This window comes from Humulus lupulus, chromosome 4 (genome assembly GCF_963169125.1).
Source record: "Humulus lupulus chromosome 4, drHumLupu1.1, whole genome shotgun sequence".
Taxonomy (NCBI): Eukaryota; Viridiplantae; Streptophyta; class Magnoliopsida; order Rosales; family Cannabaceae; genus Humulus; species Humulus lupulus.
In genome coordinates this window covers 16,411,761-16,430,190 of record NC_084796.1, presented here as the reverse complement: position 1 = coordinate 16,430,190, position 18,430 = coordinate 16,411,761, and the positions used below count along the sequence as shown (strand labels likewise).

General features: G+C 41.7%; 2 protein-coding genes across 2 annotated transcripts; both read right to left on the bottom strand.

Annotated features, from left to right (window-relative positions):
• Positions 1-1,202: 1,202 nt before the first annotated feature.
• On the bottom strand, positions 1,203-1,658 carry LOC133831938 (uncharacterized). Its single transcript, XM_062262341.1, has one exon. It carries the CDS (start codon positions 1,656-1,658, stop codon positions 1,203-1,205), a length of 456 nt encoding a protein of 151 aa, XP_062118325.1.
• Positions 1,659-1,934: 276 nt separating this feature from the next.
• LOC133831937 (uncharacterized) lies at positions 1,935-3,293 on the bottom strand. The gene is made up of 2 exons (XM_062262340.1): positions 2,616-3,293; positions 1,935-2,516 (listed from the first exon to the last, which is right to left on the bottom strand). The coding sequence occupies exons 1-2, from the start codon at positions 3,291-3,293 to the stop codon at positions 1,935-1,937; spliced, it is 1,260 nt and encodes a 419-aa protein (XP_062118324.1).
• Positions 3,294-18,430: the final 15,137 nt, after the last annotated feature.

The window sequence follows — 18,430 nt, the reverse complement described above, 5'->3', positions numbered from 1 at the left end:
TAGCCCTGTCAACCTCAATACCATTCTTAGACACCTTGTGCCCAAGTACTATGCCTTCATTTACCATGAAATGGCATTTTTCCCAATTCAGAACTAAATTAGCCTCTTCTCATCTTCTCAACAGAGCCTCCAAATTCAATAAACAATCGTCAAAAGAAGACCCCATAACAGAAAAACCATCCATAAAGATCTCAATGCTTCGTTCCACCATATAAAAAAAAATAGCCATCATACACCTTTGGAAAGTGGCTGGAGCATTGCACTGACCAAAAGGCATACGACGGAATGCAAATTTACCATATGGACAAGTGAAAGTCATCTTCTCTTGATCCTCATGAGCAATGGCTATATTGATGGTACCCTGAATAGCCATCCAGAAAGCAATAATATTGGTGTCCAGCCAACCTATCTAACATCTGATCAATGAAAGGCAGTGGAAAGTGATCTTTTCTGGTTGCTTTGTTCAGTTTACGATAATCAATTCAAATCCTCCAACCAGTTACTGGACGCGTTGGGATAAGTTCATTATTGTCATTCTTTACCACTGTAATCCCTCCTTTCTTAGGGACTACCTGAACTGGACTTACCCAACTACTATTTGAAATGGGATAGATCACCCCAGCATTTAACCACTTCAGGATCTCCTTCCTTACTTCCTCTTTCATTGCTGGATTCAATTGACGTTGTGCTTCAATGGAGGGCTTCTTATCATCTTCCATCAAGATCTTGTGCATAACTATGGATGGACTTATTCCCTGAATATCTCCCAACGTCCATCCAATTGCCAACTTATGGGTTCTCAATACCCTTAACAATTTTTCTGTCTCCTAAATAGAAAGAGAGGAAGACACAATGACTGGTAAAGTCTCCTTCTCACCCAAAAAAGCATATTGAAGATGTGCTGACAATGATTTCAATTCTAACTCTGGAGGTTTCTGAACTGATGGTAATGGTCTTTTAGGTCCCTGACCCAATTCTTCATATTTTCAATTATAAATTGGCCCTTTAGAATTCATCCACTGTACACACTCTTGACCTCTTTGTCTAACTCAACATCTATATTATCGGTCGTCAAACTTTTCTGAAGTGAATCCTCTGTGAGGTCAATTTCTGCCACTGCTTTCTCTACCATGTCAACTCTGAAACAGTTGTCATTTACATTTGCAAACTTTAAAGCCTTAAACGCATTGAATACCATTTCTTCAAATTGGAACTTGAAGTTTCAGTTCACATTTCTGCACATCAATTAGAGCATGCCTAGTAGCTAAAAATGGTCTTCCCAGAATGATTGGAACATTTTCATCTTCTTCCATATCCAATACTATGAAGTCTGCTGGAAAAATGAATTTTTCCACTTTAACAAGAACATCCTCTATAATTCCCTTGGGATGTTTAACTGAACGATCGGCTAGCTGTAATGTGACTGTAGTAGGACTAGCCTCCCCCAAACCAAGTCTTCTGAATACAGACAAAGGCATCAGATTTATACTCTCCCCCAAATTACACTCAAACTTCCATATTGTACAAGGTATAGTAAAGCTCCCCGGATCTCTCAACTTTTGGGGCAACTTCCTCTGCAATATTGCACTACACTCTTCAGTGAGCACCACCATCTCATAATCCTCCATCTTCCTCTTCTTGGATAGAATCTCCTTCATGAATTTTACATTGCTGGGCATCTGCTCTAAGGCCTAAGCAAAAGGGATAATGATGTGCAACCTTTTGAATACCTCTAGAAACTTAGAAAATTGTTTATCTAGTGTAGTTTTTCTAAGCCTCTGAGGATATGGAACATGAATTGGCTGGTCAACAACAATTGGAGGACTCTTTTTTGATCTCTTGTGGTCTTTAGTAACCCCTTTTTCATTTGTATCAGATTTCTCACCCAACTCTTCATTCTGAACTTCTGACTGTTGTAAACTGGGCTGCTCCACTTACTTACCACTCCTCAAGGAAATTGCTTGATAGTTCTCCTTAGGATTTACTACAGTATTACTAGGCAAATTCCCTTGCGGTCTGTTATTAAGCATGTTGACCAACTGACCCACTTGTGTCTCAAGGTTTTGAATAGAGGATCTGGTCTCAATCTTGAATTGAGTCTGAGTATTAGTGAGAGTCAACAAAGCTGCTTGCAAATCATTAGGCTTTTCTAGTTGATCTTGTGGCCTAGGCTGGTGTGACGATGAGGCTTGATTCATAGGCTGTTGTGACATGTTCTGCTGGTATGGCCCTTGAAACTGTGACTGTTGACCTTGATTGTTTCTCCATGAGAAATTTGGGTGATTTCTCCACCCAGGATTGTAAGTGTTGGAGAACGGGTTTTGATATGGCCTCTGAAAATTACCAACTGCCTGTACTTGAGCCTGATCAACTCGCATACTACCATACATGTTGGCCACTGTACACTGTTCATACAAATGAGGCCCTCCACATAATTCACGCCCTGATTGCATCTGTATAGCCTGGGCTTGAGCTGATATCTTGTTTTGTTGCAACTTCTTTGTCAATGAAGCAACCTGAGCAGTTAAAGCAGTGATAACATCTAATTCATGTACCCCAACTACTTTTCTCTGTGAGGTGTCTCGTTCGGCAAGCCACTAATAATTGTTCATAGCCATCTCTTCTAATAATTCATAGGCCTCATCAGCCCCTTTACTCATGAAAGCCCCACCTGCTGGTGCATCTATGATAGTGCGAGTAGTACCGCACAACCCATTATAAAAATTATGGACTAACATCCACTTCTCAATACCGTGATGAGGGCATTTCCTAAGTAGGTCTTTGAATCTTTCCCAAGCATCGTACAATGACTCTCCCTCATTCTGATAGAAGTTATTGATTTCCCCCCTTAACTTGGCAACTTTTGCAAGAGGAAAGAACTTGGAGAGAAACTTCTGAGCTAGATCCTCCCATGTATTGATTGAGTTGGCCTGTAGAGAAATAAGCCAACTTTTTGCCCTGTCCCTTAGTGAGAAAGGGAACAGTCTCAATTTTATTGCATCATCGCTTACCCCATTAAACTTGAACGTTGCACATAGCTCAAGGAAGTTCACTATGTGCAAGTTAGGATCCTCATTGGGGAGACCACCAAACTGGACAGAATTATGAACCATTTGTATCATCGCCGGCTTAATCTCAAAGTTATTGGCAGTAACAGTCGGCGGTCTAATGCACGAGTGCATTCCTGTGACAGCAGGGAACACATAATCTCTTAATGCTCGCACATTTTGGTCCTGAGTGATGTGATTTTGACCATTATTGTTGTTAGCCCCGTCTCTTTGGTTGGCAGCCATTGATGCTTCTAACCTCTTATTCTTTCTGTTCTGTCTGCAGGATCTTTCAATTTTAGGATTAATAGGCAAAAGGTTTGTAGACCCTTCACATTGCATACAAAAGATTCACCTAAAATAGCAAAGTGCGACAACTTAGATTAGTACAAATAAATAAAAACAGCCAAATTAGAATAAAAATTTACTATTTTGATATTAATCGAATATCAATTCCCCGGCATCTGCGCCAAAAACTTGTTGCGATTTTTCTGCTGCGCAAGTATACGCAATCGAATAAACAAGTAATAGTAATGGAAGTACAGTATCGTTCCGTCAGGGAATTGATCCACTAATTACCAATAGCAAACTTTTATTTCTATTTGACTAATGAAAATCGAATGACAAATTAACAACTAACAATAACTAGAAAAGCAAAGTTTAATTAATGAAATTTAATATAAGAGAAATATTAGAGCATTCTAATTTCATCAACCTTCAATTCTATTCAAACAATAATACTACTAATATGATTCTTTAACCTATGATTATAACAGGTTTACTATTGACAATTCTATTCTTTCTCAAGATATAAAATATTCAGTTTACCTGTGAATTCTCTACATATATGTGATAAATTCTACACATAAACCGCATTAAGAATAAAAACCTAATTGCTACACAAACCAATTTGATACTTTCATTCTAAATTGAAATCTATGTCTATTGCCTAAAGCTATTCCAATTCTCACTTTTCAGATATTGAATTAAAATCAATAATCATGCAAAATATGGCCAATCAATTACAAGAACAATAGATAAACATAAATTCAAAGAATCATAGAAATTGCATTAAAGATGAATAGAATATCCAGTGACTACATTAAAATACTCTAAATAAGAATTTAGTTCATAATATTAAACATCATCATCTAATCTAAAATTCAAAAGCATAAAGAAATGAAAATAAAAAAAAATGAATTCTTCTCTGTTTCTTTTTCTCATGCCGTCAGAACTGTCTTCCCTCTCTCTCCAAATCTTCTTTTTATTTTCCCCAAAACAAAACCTACGAAATTCCATAACAATTTCCATAAATACCCTTGTGCCGATATATCGCCTGTCGAATGTACTCGATGAAAACGCAATATCTCTTGTCGTTTCTACTTCAGCCAAAATTGATATTCCTCAAGTGGCGAAGCCCAAGGCTAGTTCCTTGGAGATGATCAGTTGACTGATTAGTTTGCGTTTTTGGTTATATAGCGAGCTAGAAGAGTTCGGTGTTGGGTATTTTCCAGGAAAGGTTCAGACATAGAGAATATGCCTCAAGGGTAATATATGAGGGACTGGAGATATTAGTATTTGTTGAGGAAGAATTAGAAACTTCTGGAAGAGGAATTGGAATACAAGTAATAAAGAGGTTTGTAGTAAGAGTTAAATTGTTAAGAGACAACCATGGATTGTAGGGGATAACATTTGGAGTACTTTAATTAGACTGAATGGAAACTAAGTTGACCAGTAGGGATTCAGATGGGTATACAGGGAAAGATTGGGTACGTTTCAGGACTGGGCTACATATAGGTTTGGTATCAGGGACATTGTAGAAGATGGTAATGGTTTGACAGAAAGAACTACTAAGCAGTCGAAGAAGTTTGACCTCGGGGTGGATCAGACAGAGCATCATATTGTGAGAATTGTTGGCATCGTCTGCTAAGGATGAAGAGTTTAATGCCCAGTTACAAGACATGACAATGTCTTTTGGAATTGATCTACGATCTGGTTATACCAGGTGAGGATCAAGGAAAGATACATACAGGAATTACTACTTGTACCAAGTAGGGTGTGATGAATTGGTAACAAAGGTTCTTAATTGATTCAAGCGTCAGCAACACAGGTAAGCTCTACAAGCAGAAGATATAGGAACAATATGGACAAGTCTCCTTCAGGGTTATTGGCGGTATGTGGACTACTCTCCCGTTAAAAGTGAAATGCGATCGACTACTACGATGATGATGTTGATACTAAGGAAGCAGGGTCACAGGTAAGGCTCCAGGAATTGTCAGTTTCGATCTCTCTAGGGGTATTCAAGATAGTGCTACAAGAAGAGAGGGGACAAGTATGAAGAGATTTGACCTGAAGCCACAGAGAAGCCACTGAAGAGCATCTGAAGGATATGGATCACAACGAGATCGGTAAATGCGTCATCTACTACGTAAGTATCTTCACAGGCTGCTACACCAGAGATCAGAAGGACAGTAAAACTTGAAGTTAGACTGAATGGATAGTGTCAAATTAGAAGTTTAGAAGACAGAGTGAGAATTGATTAGCACATGGTGATGTGATAATATGCATGTTAGGGTTGAATACAGAAGGGTAGCATGAATGACCTAATTCTTGATAAAGATATGATACTGTGAGGGGTACATCACAGGTTGGGGCACGCCCAGGCTCAGACTGACGAGAGGATGGATCGAGCCTCGTGGGAGGTAAAAGAATGAGAACATGGCTGATATACATGGAACGTTAAGTTGGCAGTGTATGCATAGCGTAAGGTATTTGAGCGTTTGGTCATTTGTAGGAAGGATAACCTTGAGAGCAAGATTTAGTGAAATGTAAGGGATGGATGGTTGATGTTAGAAATCCTCGACTGTACGAGGAGAGGATTTTTATGGAGGTGGATCTCTTATTTGGGAGGTGTGTGTGTCACTTGAACAGAACACCACGGGCTACAGTGGAACGAACAAGGTATTGATTAAGGTTGGAATAACATCGGTGTGTGGTGATGAACAGTTATGTATCCCTTTCGACAATAAAATCCAAAGTGATGGTTTTGTGGAGATAGGGAAGAACCCTATGAATATAATATGAGTTAAGGTTCAAGGGTCGGATGAGTGGTCCGATGGGAGTTTGGTGTGGAGATGAAAATTCTAAGTGGATGTTGTTCCACCTCCTAAGGTATGTGGTACTGGGAGGTTTAAGCGGGTGATAGAATTTAATATGCTCGGATATTGGAAAGTAAAGTGTTATAGTGGTGGATCATAGGAGTGGACCACATTAGATTATGAGTAAAGTGATTGGACAGGGAAAGTTATAACTCAGCTGAATGAGTTAATGTAACTTGGTTCAGGTGAACTAGTAATGGGGCAGAGCATTGGTAATGCTGAGTTGAAACCATATAGTCTTCCAAGCTGTGGAAAGAACTAGAGAATGAAGAGAATAGAGTGGGAACCTGGAATTATTGGTTGATTGCAGATGGGATGGAAATCTGAAGACTTAACTGTTAATTAAGAGAGTATGCATTGAATGTGTGGATATTTGAGATATCCAGGAAGGTATAATTGTAATGCCCCAAAATCCCTAATAAGGTTTAGGACCTGGATTAGGAGGTCGGGAGGGCCATAATTGATTTATTACAATATTAAGTGATTATATGCATGTTTATGTGAATTGTATTATTATATGATGATAAACGTGTGCATATGGGTTTATTTTAATTATAAGGGCATTTTGGTAATTTGGCCCGTTGAGGGCGTGATTGTGTATTTTCGTGCATGTGAGTGAGTTATGAATGGTACCACATTATATGTGTATTTGTTCGAGCCTTTCGGCATGAGGCAATCATGAAAAAAATTGTTCGGTTTGGTCATAACGGGATTAAGTTCGGGGCTCGGGGTGAGTCTCGGGGTGATTTTAATGATTAGAGCGTTGCCGGGAGTTAAAGGGTAACGAGATATGGATTATTGGTGTTTGAGAATAGAGGGAATTGGAGGGCGTTAATTATAATTAACGAAATAGGTGCGAAAGGACGATTGTGCCCTTGGTGGATGTTAAGGTTTATTTTAGACTTGAGGGCATTTAGGTCTTTTCACCCTAAAGGATTTGTTTCAGCCATTTAAGCTTAGAAAGCTGTAGAAACCTTCTCAAAACAGAGCACCAAAATCACCTTCTCCTGTACATCATTTCTCCCCCATTTCTCTTCGAATTTTCGAGCTCTTTTTGAGGAACCAAGCTGTGATAAGCTAGGGTTATGCTCCACCATTGAAGAGGGTATGTTGCTGAGATTGAGGTGAGTTTTTATCCATTAGAGCTCTTGTTTTTTCTATGTTTTCCTAGTTGGGTTTCAGCTGGTTTTTGAGTTGGAAAGTTGGGAATTGATTGGAGTTTTGGCTAGGGTTCTTGGGGTTGTTGTAATGCCCCGAATTTCCCCGATGTGTTTAACGGCATGAATAGTAGGCCGGGAGGGCCATACTTGCTATATTGTGTTATTAATTGATAAAATGCATGTATATGTTGATTATATTATAATGTGATGTGAAATGCATGCATGTGAGTCCATATTTTTAATTACAGGGGTGTGATGGTAATTTGGCCCGTTGAGGGTAAATTGTTTATTTGGATGCATGTTGGTGATATATTTTGAGACCACATTATGATGTGGGATTTGTTCGAGCCATTTGGCATGAGAGGATCATGGTGTGTTAATTATCGGTTTGGTCATAACAGGCTTAAGCTCGGGGCTCGGGGTGAGTCTCGGGGTGTTTTAATGATTAGAGTGTTACCGGGCATTAAAGGGTAACGGGATGTGAATTATTGGTGTTTGAGAATATTGAGATTAGCGGGAGTTGGGAAGCGTTAATTATGATTAACGGTGTAAGTGGAAAGTACCAATTTTACCCTTGAAGTGGTTTTAGAGGCTTTAAGTGACTTAAGGGTATTTTGGTCATTTGGGTGGATTTGTATGACCTTTAAGTTGGCTTTGGATGGCTGTAGAAACCGTACAGAAACAAAACAAAAACAGGGCATTCTTCTTCCTTCCCGTACGTTCATTTCCTCCACTTTCTTCTTTGGTGTTCTTGAGCTCAAAGTGTGGAATTAAGCTAGGAGATCAAAGGGCTGAGTTAGTGGACCTAGTTTAGCTATTGAGGAAGGTTCAAAGTTGGATTGAGGTGAGTTTTAGTCTTGAGTTTCTGGTTATACCCTGTTTTCGTTTTAAGTTTTCAGCTTTTGATTTCTTGATGGAAGTGTGGATTTGAGGAGGTTTTAAGTGATGTTTAGGTTGGGTTTTGATGAGGGGAAGTTATGGGTGATGTTTAGGGGTTCAATTGTGTGTTTGGAGGAGGTTTGGAGCTGGTTCGAGAGGGAAAATACAAGGGAAAAATTGGGTTTGCGTGCTGTCGTGTTGCTGGTCTGGGCTGGGCGCCACGGCGCGGCTGTGGAGCACCGCGGCCCTTGGCGTCTGGCAGGGGAGGCCCTCTCTGTTTGAGGGCACGCCGCGGCGCAGCTGACGAGGGCCGCGACCCTTAGGGCATTTTAGGCCAAAATAGTGTTTCTAGCATGGGGATTCAAGCCTAAGGCCTCGGGGTTGAACCTACTACCTAGTTGAGTAGTGTTTGATGTCCCGGAGGTTAGGTTTTGGTTTGGGAGCATTTTATTATTCATTTTATTGATGGAATCCCATATTTGGTTATGATCAGGTAACCGCTAAAGGACCAAAAGGTTGATCGTTCTCAGGGTTGTTCTTTTATTCATTCTAGCTCGAACCAGAGGTAAGAAAACTGCACCCCAAGTGTGACATGCATGGATATTCATGAGGCATGCTAGTTGTGTAAATATGGACTTGGACTGAATATAGAATGTTTAGCATATGTTGCTCACTTGTGCATGGTACTGACTCATTAGTTAGATTTGGCAAAGGTGCTAGTATCAACTGTGAAGCTGTGACTTATTAGTCAGGTTCGGCAGTGGTATTGGACACTGGTCACATTGAGCTGACTCATTAGTCAGGACGGCCTTAGCGTGTTAACACAAGCCAACAAGATTAGATCTAATCGACTACCAGCATTGAATGTGTAACGCCCTACTTCCTTAGAGCCGTTACTAAGTGAGTTTTAAGACAAAACAGTGTGCAATGAACTCGCTAACCGAGGTTTTGAAACAAAAGTGTGACTAATTAAAAGTTAGGGCTGTAATCTTTGAAAATGCGACGTTTCATTAAAAACTTCTAGTATTAAACACTTGGGATCCCAAAATAAGGTTTGAAAACTATTTACATCTTGAAATGAGTTTACAATTGATCAGTTATAAAAATCATAGATTATTACAGCCATTTTCGAATAAACCCCCAACCAAAGCAGTCGGGCAGGCCAAACATGTACGCGTCGCTTCACGCTCTCCGTACTCATGGTTGGTTGGCTCAGTCATTGCCCTTACCTGCAACACAGAGCACCCGCGAGCCGAAGCCCAGCAAGAAAACTCATGCAGAACATAACATATGCAATTTATACAGTTTATCAAATCAGATAATCCACAGATAAACAAGTCAACCGTTAGACTAAGCAAACACGGCCATGCCGCCCCAGAAGCCTTACCAAAGCCTGGGGTCTCGGTCCTCACCGTAGGGATATCACATGTATCCCCTGGGTCCTACCCTGACTATAAGCATCCCATGTGCTAAGTGTTACTTCCGGCCCCGCTGCCGTTCTCGGCCTTGCCGCCCTCGGCCATAGCCGTTCATTTCACTATAATCATATATAGCATAAATCAAACAACATTCAAACAAATAACAATTCATTTAAATCTGCACCCTAACATGTAATGCAATATAGGGCCGTGCCTGGCAAACATCTCATCATGCAACAGTCAATATAGGGCCGTGCCCCGCAATCACACTATGGGCCCATGCCCCATCCTACGAGTGTTATAGTTTTCTTACCTTTCCATCCAATAGCTTTCCGATGCACCAAGGCCACAAGCACGGTCCTCTAGCACGAGCCTCCTCGAAATCCTAGTCACAATACACATATAACACTTTTAATACTAACCAATCCAAAACCACTTCCTGGGACCAATCCCGCACTCTCGGAACCTCTAATTCCTTAAAACGATACATTGGAACCATCCCCCGAGTCCCCGGGAAAAAGCCCTAAAAACCAGAATTTTTGCCTGCCAAAATGGCCTAGGGCCGCGGAACTCCCCTCAAGGGCCGCGGCGCCCAGCGACTTGGCCTCCTCCTGATGCAACCTCGCGCCGCGGCGCCCAAGAACAGGGCCGCGGCGCTCATACGCGAACCCAGATTTCTGGGTTTTCTCTTGCGTTTTCACCGAGCTAAAACCTTCCCAAATCATACCAAACCAATACCCAAACCCCAAAATAAATTTAAAACTTCAAATGGACCATCTAACAACCCATAAGCACTAGTTTCAAGCTCAAAACACAATCACACTCACAAATCCACCCAATAGATTTCAACTTCAGCAACTTAAACCCATAGGCCAAAAACACAAACCCAAGATTGAAAAACCTAAACCATACCTCAAAAATCTTAAACCACAACAGATAAAACTCTTAAAATTGCCTAGGATCCTTACCTTTAAGTGGAGAATCCACCCTTTGCTTCCTTGAATCCATCTCCAAGTCTCCAAAAATCAGCTCCTTCCCCTCTTCTTCTTCTTCTTCTTCTAGCTTTTCTTTTCTTCTCTTCTAATTTTTTTAACAAAACCAAAATATCACCAAGCCTAAACCGTGTACCCCATATAACCCAGCTGCCATATATCAAATTCCCATCCAAATGACCATTTTACCCCTCCTTGCCTATCCTTTCCTAACTAAACCTCAAGGGCACTTAAGTCTTTTTACTTCTATTTCATTTCTACCATTTCTTTCACCTAAACTTGTTACTCTCAGCAGTAACTAATGGTTACCCAGATTACTCAATCACCAATAACCATTACCCGCTAAACCTCAACTTAAACATAGAATTCCCAAGGTGCCCCTAGGCTCCTCCCGAGCCGGGTATAAAAATCTCGTTGTGACTCTTGAGTAAACTAGCTCTCTAGGACCGTCTCGGCACGTGCATCACAATAATAACACCACACTCACGTGGTACAATTCACATAATACAATTATCACATATATGCCCTTAGCGGGCTAAAATTACCAGTTTACCCCTATCATGCAAACGGGGTCCACATGCATATTTATTTCACCTAACATGCATACTAACCACGTAGTCATGCATCTCGAATGTTCAATTAGTCATATAACATGCTTTAAATCATAACCATGCATTTAACTCATAAAATCACCCATAAATCCCATCATGCCCTCCTGGCACGCTAATCAAGGCCCTTAAGCCTTATTAGCGAATTTGGGTCGTTACAGAATGACTCAAAGAGCATTAATGCCAGATCGACCCCGAGGGTCAATGAATGAAATAAGCGCTTGGAGGCTAGTGGCTTACCTAGCAGCCACTCTCCCACTTGAAACAGTGGCATGCTTGAAAGTCACTCAGTATGGTTTACCAGAACCTGTTGAAGGCTAGTGGCTTACCTAGCAGCCACTCTTCCATTTGATTTAGTGACTTGCTTGCCAGTCACTCAGTAGGGTTTATTAGGACCTCGTGTGACGTTCACTCACTTGTTTGAAAGCTTTATGCTCAGTGTGATTATAATGATAATCATTTGATAATGTTATTGAATAGTGTTATATTTTCTTGCTGGGCTTTGGCTCATGGGTGCTATGTGGTGCAGGTAAAGGAAAAGAAAATCTCACCTAGCCTTGAGTGGAGAGCTTAGGTGGTGATGTGTACATATGCGGCCGCTTGACCACCACGGCCAAGGAGTTCTCAGAGGAACTAGGGGGTTTACCCTATTTTTGCCGCTTAGGTCGGCGGGATTGTAAATTTGAAACAGTAGTGACCATTTGTACTAAGAACAACTTGTAAACGTTTTGTTTAGCTCTGCAGAGCAGTTTGTAATGAAAATCTCCATTTCCTTTTTATTGGTTTTACACCTTAACCTGTTAATTACACTTAGAGCACGTTTTTGACCAAAGGACTTGAGTAGCGAGTCAAATTTCCAATCCACCGTTCACCGTAACTGTTCTGGGGCAACCAGGGCGTTACAGTTATGGTGCCTAGGACGTGTGGGGATGGTTTTTGGGTTCATTTGGGACTTAATTTGATGTTTAGAAGCTTTTGGTTTGGGTTAGAAATGGTGGAATCGAAGGAAGAGGTTGCTGGGCATTTTCTGGTTGAAGGAAGTGCTACAGCGCTACCTAAAGAGGTGTTGGGCAATTTTGGTTCTGTGAAGTGCGCTGGTTTATGTGAAGAGCGCTAGGGCGCTAGGAGGGTAGCGCTACAGTGCTACCCTGTTTCTTTAGAACCCCGTTTTGAGTGTTTTTAAGGGTTTTTGGCGCGGGGTTTCAATCTTTAAGGCCCAGGATCAAATCTACTCACCGTGTGGGTACATTTCGGGGTCCCAAGAGTGGGGTTTAGATCAAGACCCTATTTTTGTTGATTTTCATTAATCTAAGAGTGTATTTGGTTATGACTAGGTGACCACTAAAGGATTAAAAGGGTCGATCGTTCTCAAGGGTCGTTCTTGTTCTAATTCTTGCTCGAACCAGAGGTAAGAAAACTACACCCCATATGTGACATGCATGGTTATTCTTGATGCATGTTGGATGTTTAAATGTGATGCACGATAAACATTTGATTAGGGCATGCTATGAATATTGAATATGAGATTGTTCAAAGCCTGAGCCTTTGTGTTTATGCATGATCCTAATTGTGTTGGCAACTGTAAAGTAAGCATGTTGAATGTCCTGTATTTGGATATTTGACATATGATATATGTTTGGTAGCATTGCTTACTTATGCATGGCCTTGACTATTCAGATTTGGCATTGGTCACGTGTTATTGACCTAAGAGCCAGAAACGGCATAAGCGTCATGAACGCAGATTCGATAAAAGATTAGATCTAATCGACATCTGCATTAGATGACTCAATAAGTGCATTAATGTCGGTCCGACCTCAAGTTCGATGAAAACTAAAAGTGCTTGTGTGACTTACCCATCAGTCACTTATCTGTTTAAGCTAGTGACTTACCCATCAGTCACTCATCTGTTTAGAGCCATTGCAGGAAAGCCCAGGTGACTGTTCCATCACACGGCTAGGGGTGCTGAACCCCATAGTCACTTGCTTGTCAGTCACTCATTATGGTTTAACAGAACCTCAAAATGATATTCATTCATTTGTTCAGGGCTATAAGCTCTGTATGATCATTCTGATCATCATTTGCATGGCATTGGGTATTAAGCCTCGTAGTGACTTTCTTGTCGGTCACTTAGTATGGTTTACCAGAACCTCAAGTGTTAAATCACTCATCTGATTAGGATTGACTTGATAGTCATCCAATCAGGAGGGCAAGATTTCTTATCCTAGGTTCCCCATCATTATTTGAATTTACTTGCATGCTTGAATAGAGTTATGTTTGCTAGGCATGCCAGATATAATTTGATAACATGATATGACTGTTCATGAGCATATTGAGTTTTCTTGTTGGGCTTCAGCTCACTGGTGCTATGTGGTGCAGGTAAAGGCAAAAGAAAGCTGGACCATCCTTGAGTTGGAGAGCTTAGGTGACGATGTGTACATATGCAGCTGCTCGACAGCCACGACCGAGGTTTGAAGGAGAGGAACTAGGGTTACACCTTGTTTTGCTGCTTAGATCGGCAGGTTGTAAATATTTTCTTGTAATAGACCTTTAAATTATATTTTTGGGATCCCAATGTATATAATAAATGTTCTAATGAAACGTTATATCTTAACCAAAATTTTTAATCCCTAAACCGCTAATCATACTTAGTTACACGATTTTGGCCAAATGACTCGATTAGCGAGTTTAGCACTGTTTATAAGGCACACCGTAATGGTCCCTAGAGTTTAGGGCGTTACAATAATCCTTTGAGGGAATGGTCACAATGATTAATGCTGGAGTACAGCTAAGGTGCCACGGCATAGGACATGACAAGATAAAGATTTGGGAGATAGCTCAGCAATCTCTTGGAGAATTGGTTCTTCAGTGAAGGTAAGTTCCAATTTATGGTTTAGTGTTTGAATTCTGTGATTTCCTGGCTGGTTTTTGTATTCTTGAGCTAATGGGTTTCAGAGATTAAAATGTTACTTTGATGAGTTTCTAGACTAGGTTTTTGCTGGGTTATGTTGCAGAAAACATGTTAGAATGTTGTGATAATTGGGTTGTATCATTGGGATGAATTTGGATGGGTTTGAGTGAGGTTTAAGAGTTAAAAATGGTGGATTTTCTGGGTTCGAAGGGGTCGGGCCGCGGCTCAGTTCTTGGTGTGCCGCGGCCCTTCAAAGCTGATTGGTGCTGAGGAAGAAGGGCGGGTTGCGGCATGGGGAGTATTAAGCTGCGGCCCCTATCAATTTTTGGGCGAGGCTGGGCCTCTGGTTGGGGGCATGCCACGGCATAGGGAGCTTGGCTGTGACCTTTAAGGGCATTTTTGGCCTTTTGGAGATTTTAAGCGCGGGAACCTAACCTAGGGTGCTCGGGATCTATCCCACTACCGTGTTTGGTGGAATTCGATGTCCCGGAGGATGGAACTCTATCTGGAAACCTTTATACAATTATTGATGGAATCCTTTCTCATGGTTGTGACTAGGTGTACACTTGGGCTCGGGGTAGGCTCGTGCTCGGGGGTTGTCTTACCTAATCAAAGCACTTGGAATTGAAGGTAAGAAAACTGCACCCGTTTATGTGGTAGGATGGGACTAAGTGTTCCCTATATTTGTATGCTCTGTTATATGATTGTGATAAACCATGTGAATACGTTGGGACTAAGAGCTCCCTATAACTGTTTGAATGTCATGGGTGGTATTATGCCATGGGGACATGTGATAAACGACATAATAATGTTGAAATCAATACTTGCGCACAGGGCGCGGCTCAGCCATTGGTAGTTGAGGACAGCTTAATAATCACTGAGCTCGGTTTAAGTGGGCCGGAGTCAGTGGGGTGAACACTGGGCTTGGCCTAAGTGAGCCAAAGACAGTGGATTAAATAGAGGTGCGGCCTAAGGGCGCCAACCCTAGTTGTTGCTTGACATGTGTACTGTTGTTAATTTGATGTATATGGTATGCTGAATATCTGGAAACTAGATCATTGGTGATTGACTGTTGTCCTTGATTTAGTGAATGCATTGGCTTGCTGGATAATTGATTAATGTCTTGTAAATCATTTGGTTATGCTCTGTGAACTATTTGGTTATCGATATTGATTGTGCTATGATGTTATAGTTTTCTTGTTGGGTCTCGGCTCACGGGTGCTACGTGGTGCAGGTAAAGGCAAGGGTAAGACGAATTGACCATGGGTTGGAGAGCTTTAGGGGTGAGGTGCACATTGTCAGCTGCTCGGCCACCACGGTCGAAGGATTGTACAGGGACAAAAACCTAAAATTTGTATTTTGCCATTAGAGTGGCTTGATTATTTATAATATTTGGAAGTTCTGTAATTATGCCATTTAAACCCTGATTTGGGATCCCGTGTAACAAACGTTTATTTTAATGAAAATTATTCGTTTATAACCAAAATCTTTCAAACCTAACATGTTTATGTCTTTAGATTCACATTTTTATTTAAAAGACTTTATTATCAAGTCTCGCACTTGTAACGACCCGAATTTGCTAATCGGGCTTAGGGCCTTGATTAGTGTGCTTGGAGGGCAATAAATGATTTAATATATTTATACGTGGATTTATGTGGATATATGATTATGATGCATGTTTAGTTGAGTTAAATGCACATGTGGACCCCGTCTGGATATTAGGGGTATAAATGTGATATATATGTGAAATGTCTGTGCAGCACAGTCCGAGACAGTCCTGGTGAGCGGTTAGTCAGAAAGTCACAACAAGGTTGAGATTCGGACTCGGGGCGAGTCGAGGGGTGATTTAGGTACTAGATGTATTATGGGGTTATCGGGACATGAAAATAAATATTTGGAGATATATTTGAGGATAGAATGTCTAGGCGGGAATATTGAAGAAATTTACTATTTTGCCCTCGGGAACGTTTTGGTACCCCGAGCCTTGAGGTAACCACATCGACTTAAGCTAAATAAAACAAAAAGGAGGAATTACTTAATACTTTGGGGAAACCGACATATACAATCTTTCGCGCGGCCGAGGGTGGCCGAGAAGCTCATGCGCGCCGCGGCCCGTGTGTGTTGCAGGGGTGTGGTAGCCTCTGTTTTGAGGCTAGCCGCGGCTCTTGGGGGTGGGGTCGCGACCCTTAGTGCCAGTTTGAGTTTTTAAGGGTATTTAGGCTTGGGAACTTAATGGGTAAGGCTCGTGATGGATTTTATCACCCGGATTGATAGAATTCAAGGTCCCAGAGGTTAGGGTTATGGCTCGAAGTTATTTATTGGATTAGAACTTGATGGATGGATATTGTTAATGTGTTGTGACTAGGGTTCCAGCGAGGCTCAAGTTAGAGGACTTTGCTCGGGGCATCGGTGCTCAGAAAGCTCGGACCTCAGGTAAGAAAATCCTTGTTCCCATAGAGCTTGTGTGCAGGGCTGAGCCCATTGTGTTTGAATAGAATTGATATGCAGGGCCGAGCCCAATATGTTAGAACTGCGGGGCGTAGCCCTTTAACTGATTATGCTAGAATTCTATACTTGCTTGTTATACTATGTATGTTATTATGTGAATGATCAGATAGAGCTGGGAACGGTGTAGGCTGAGAATGACGAAGGGTCGGGAACGGCGTTGGGCACGTTGAGTGCAAGGCCGAGAACGGCAACGGGTCGGGAGCAGCGTTGAGCACGTGGAATGCGAGTTGCCAGGGCGAGTCCCTAAAAGGATACCTGGGATATCCTCACGGCGTGGTCCGCGAACCCAGGGCCTGGTAAATGCCTGGGATGGCTAGGCCGTATGTGTTTAGCCCATTGGTGGCCTGTCTATATGCTTGATATATGTGTTGCATATGTTTTCTGTTTGTGGGTTTTCTTGCTGGGCTTCGACTCACAGATGCTCTATGGTGCAGGTAAGGGTAAAGAGAAGGTCAACCAACCATGAGTACAGCAGGCGTGAGGCGGCGTGTACATGTTTGGCCAGCCTGGCAGCCACAGCTAGAGGATTTTGGGAGATTCTTGTAAATGAACTTAGATTTTGTCGTTTAGCTGACTTGGTTCTATTTTTATGTTGTAAACATTTCTAAACTGTTTTTTGGGATCCCAGGTGTCAAACTTTTATGATTTTCAATGTTATGGAGTTAATTCTAAATTTTTACTCTATTTATGGCTTAATTACACCGTTTGACTTAAAACCTCGATTAGCGAGTTGTAAGCACGTTTTCAAATCACCTGTAACAACTCTAAATAAGTAGGGCGTTACAACTTGGTATCAGAGCGAGCCAAGGTTATTGGTTCTGGAGATTGACCGAACATGTACACACGCAGTCAGTGACAGGCTTAACTCAGGGTTGGTTGGTAAGATTGGCTAATATGTCTGAAAATGTGTTTGAATGCCCTGTATGCCTGCTTATTTTATATAGAGCATGGTGAATGAGTTAACATATGCATGATGCTAGGGCATGGCCCGTTGTGTGTTATATGTTATATGAGATATTATTGTGGATGACTGGTGTGTTTGGGAGGTGGTTTTTGGATGTTTTTATCATGCCTGATGAGCTGCATTGTTGGTTGCAGGCATATTTGTTGAGATGCCTCGACAATCAGCTAGACTCCGTGGCAGTAAGGCCGAGGACGACAACCAGGGTCAGGACCCTCCACCTGCCCCACAGAATTGGCAAGAGATGTTTGCTGAGATGGAAGCGAGACTGCAGCGAACAGAGGAAGAGTTACGACAGTTGAGGCAACAGACCCCGCCTCAGGTTACTGGGCTGCCAGTGCAGCAGGTTCCAGCGCCAGTGCCAGTGCAGTCTGCTATGGAGAATAAGTGGGAACCTTTGTATGAGAGGTTCAGGAAGCAGCATCCTCCCACCTTTGAGGGTGGATCAGACCCACTGCGGGCAGAGCAGTGGATGAATATGATTGCCTCAATTCTGGATTTTATGAGAGTTCAGGGGAACGAGAGGGTAGCCTGTGCTAGCTACATGTTCAGAGAGGATGCCCGCATCTGGTGGGACGTGGTGGTTCAGAGAAGGGATGTATCGGTTATGACCTGAGAGGAATTCAAAAACTTGTTTAATGAGAAGTACTACAGTGTGGCAGTGCGAGCTGCAAAGGTTGATGAGTTTATCAACCTGACTCAGAATCGATCGACAGTGACAGAGTATGCAATAAAGTTTGATAGATTGGCGAAGTTTGCGCCAGATCTAGTGCCGACAGATGCAGCCAGGA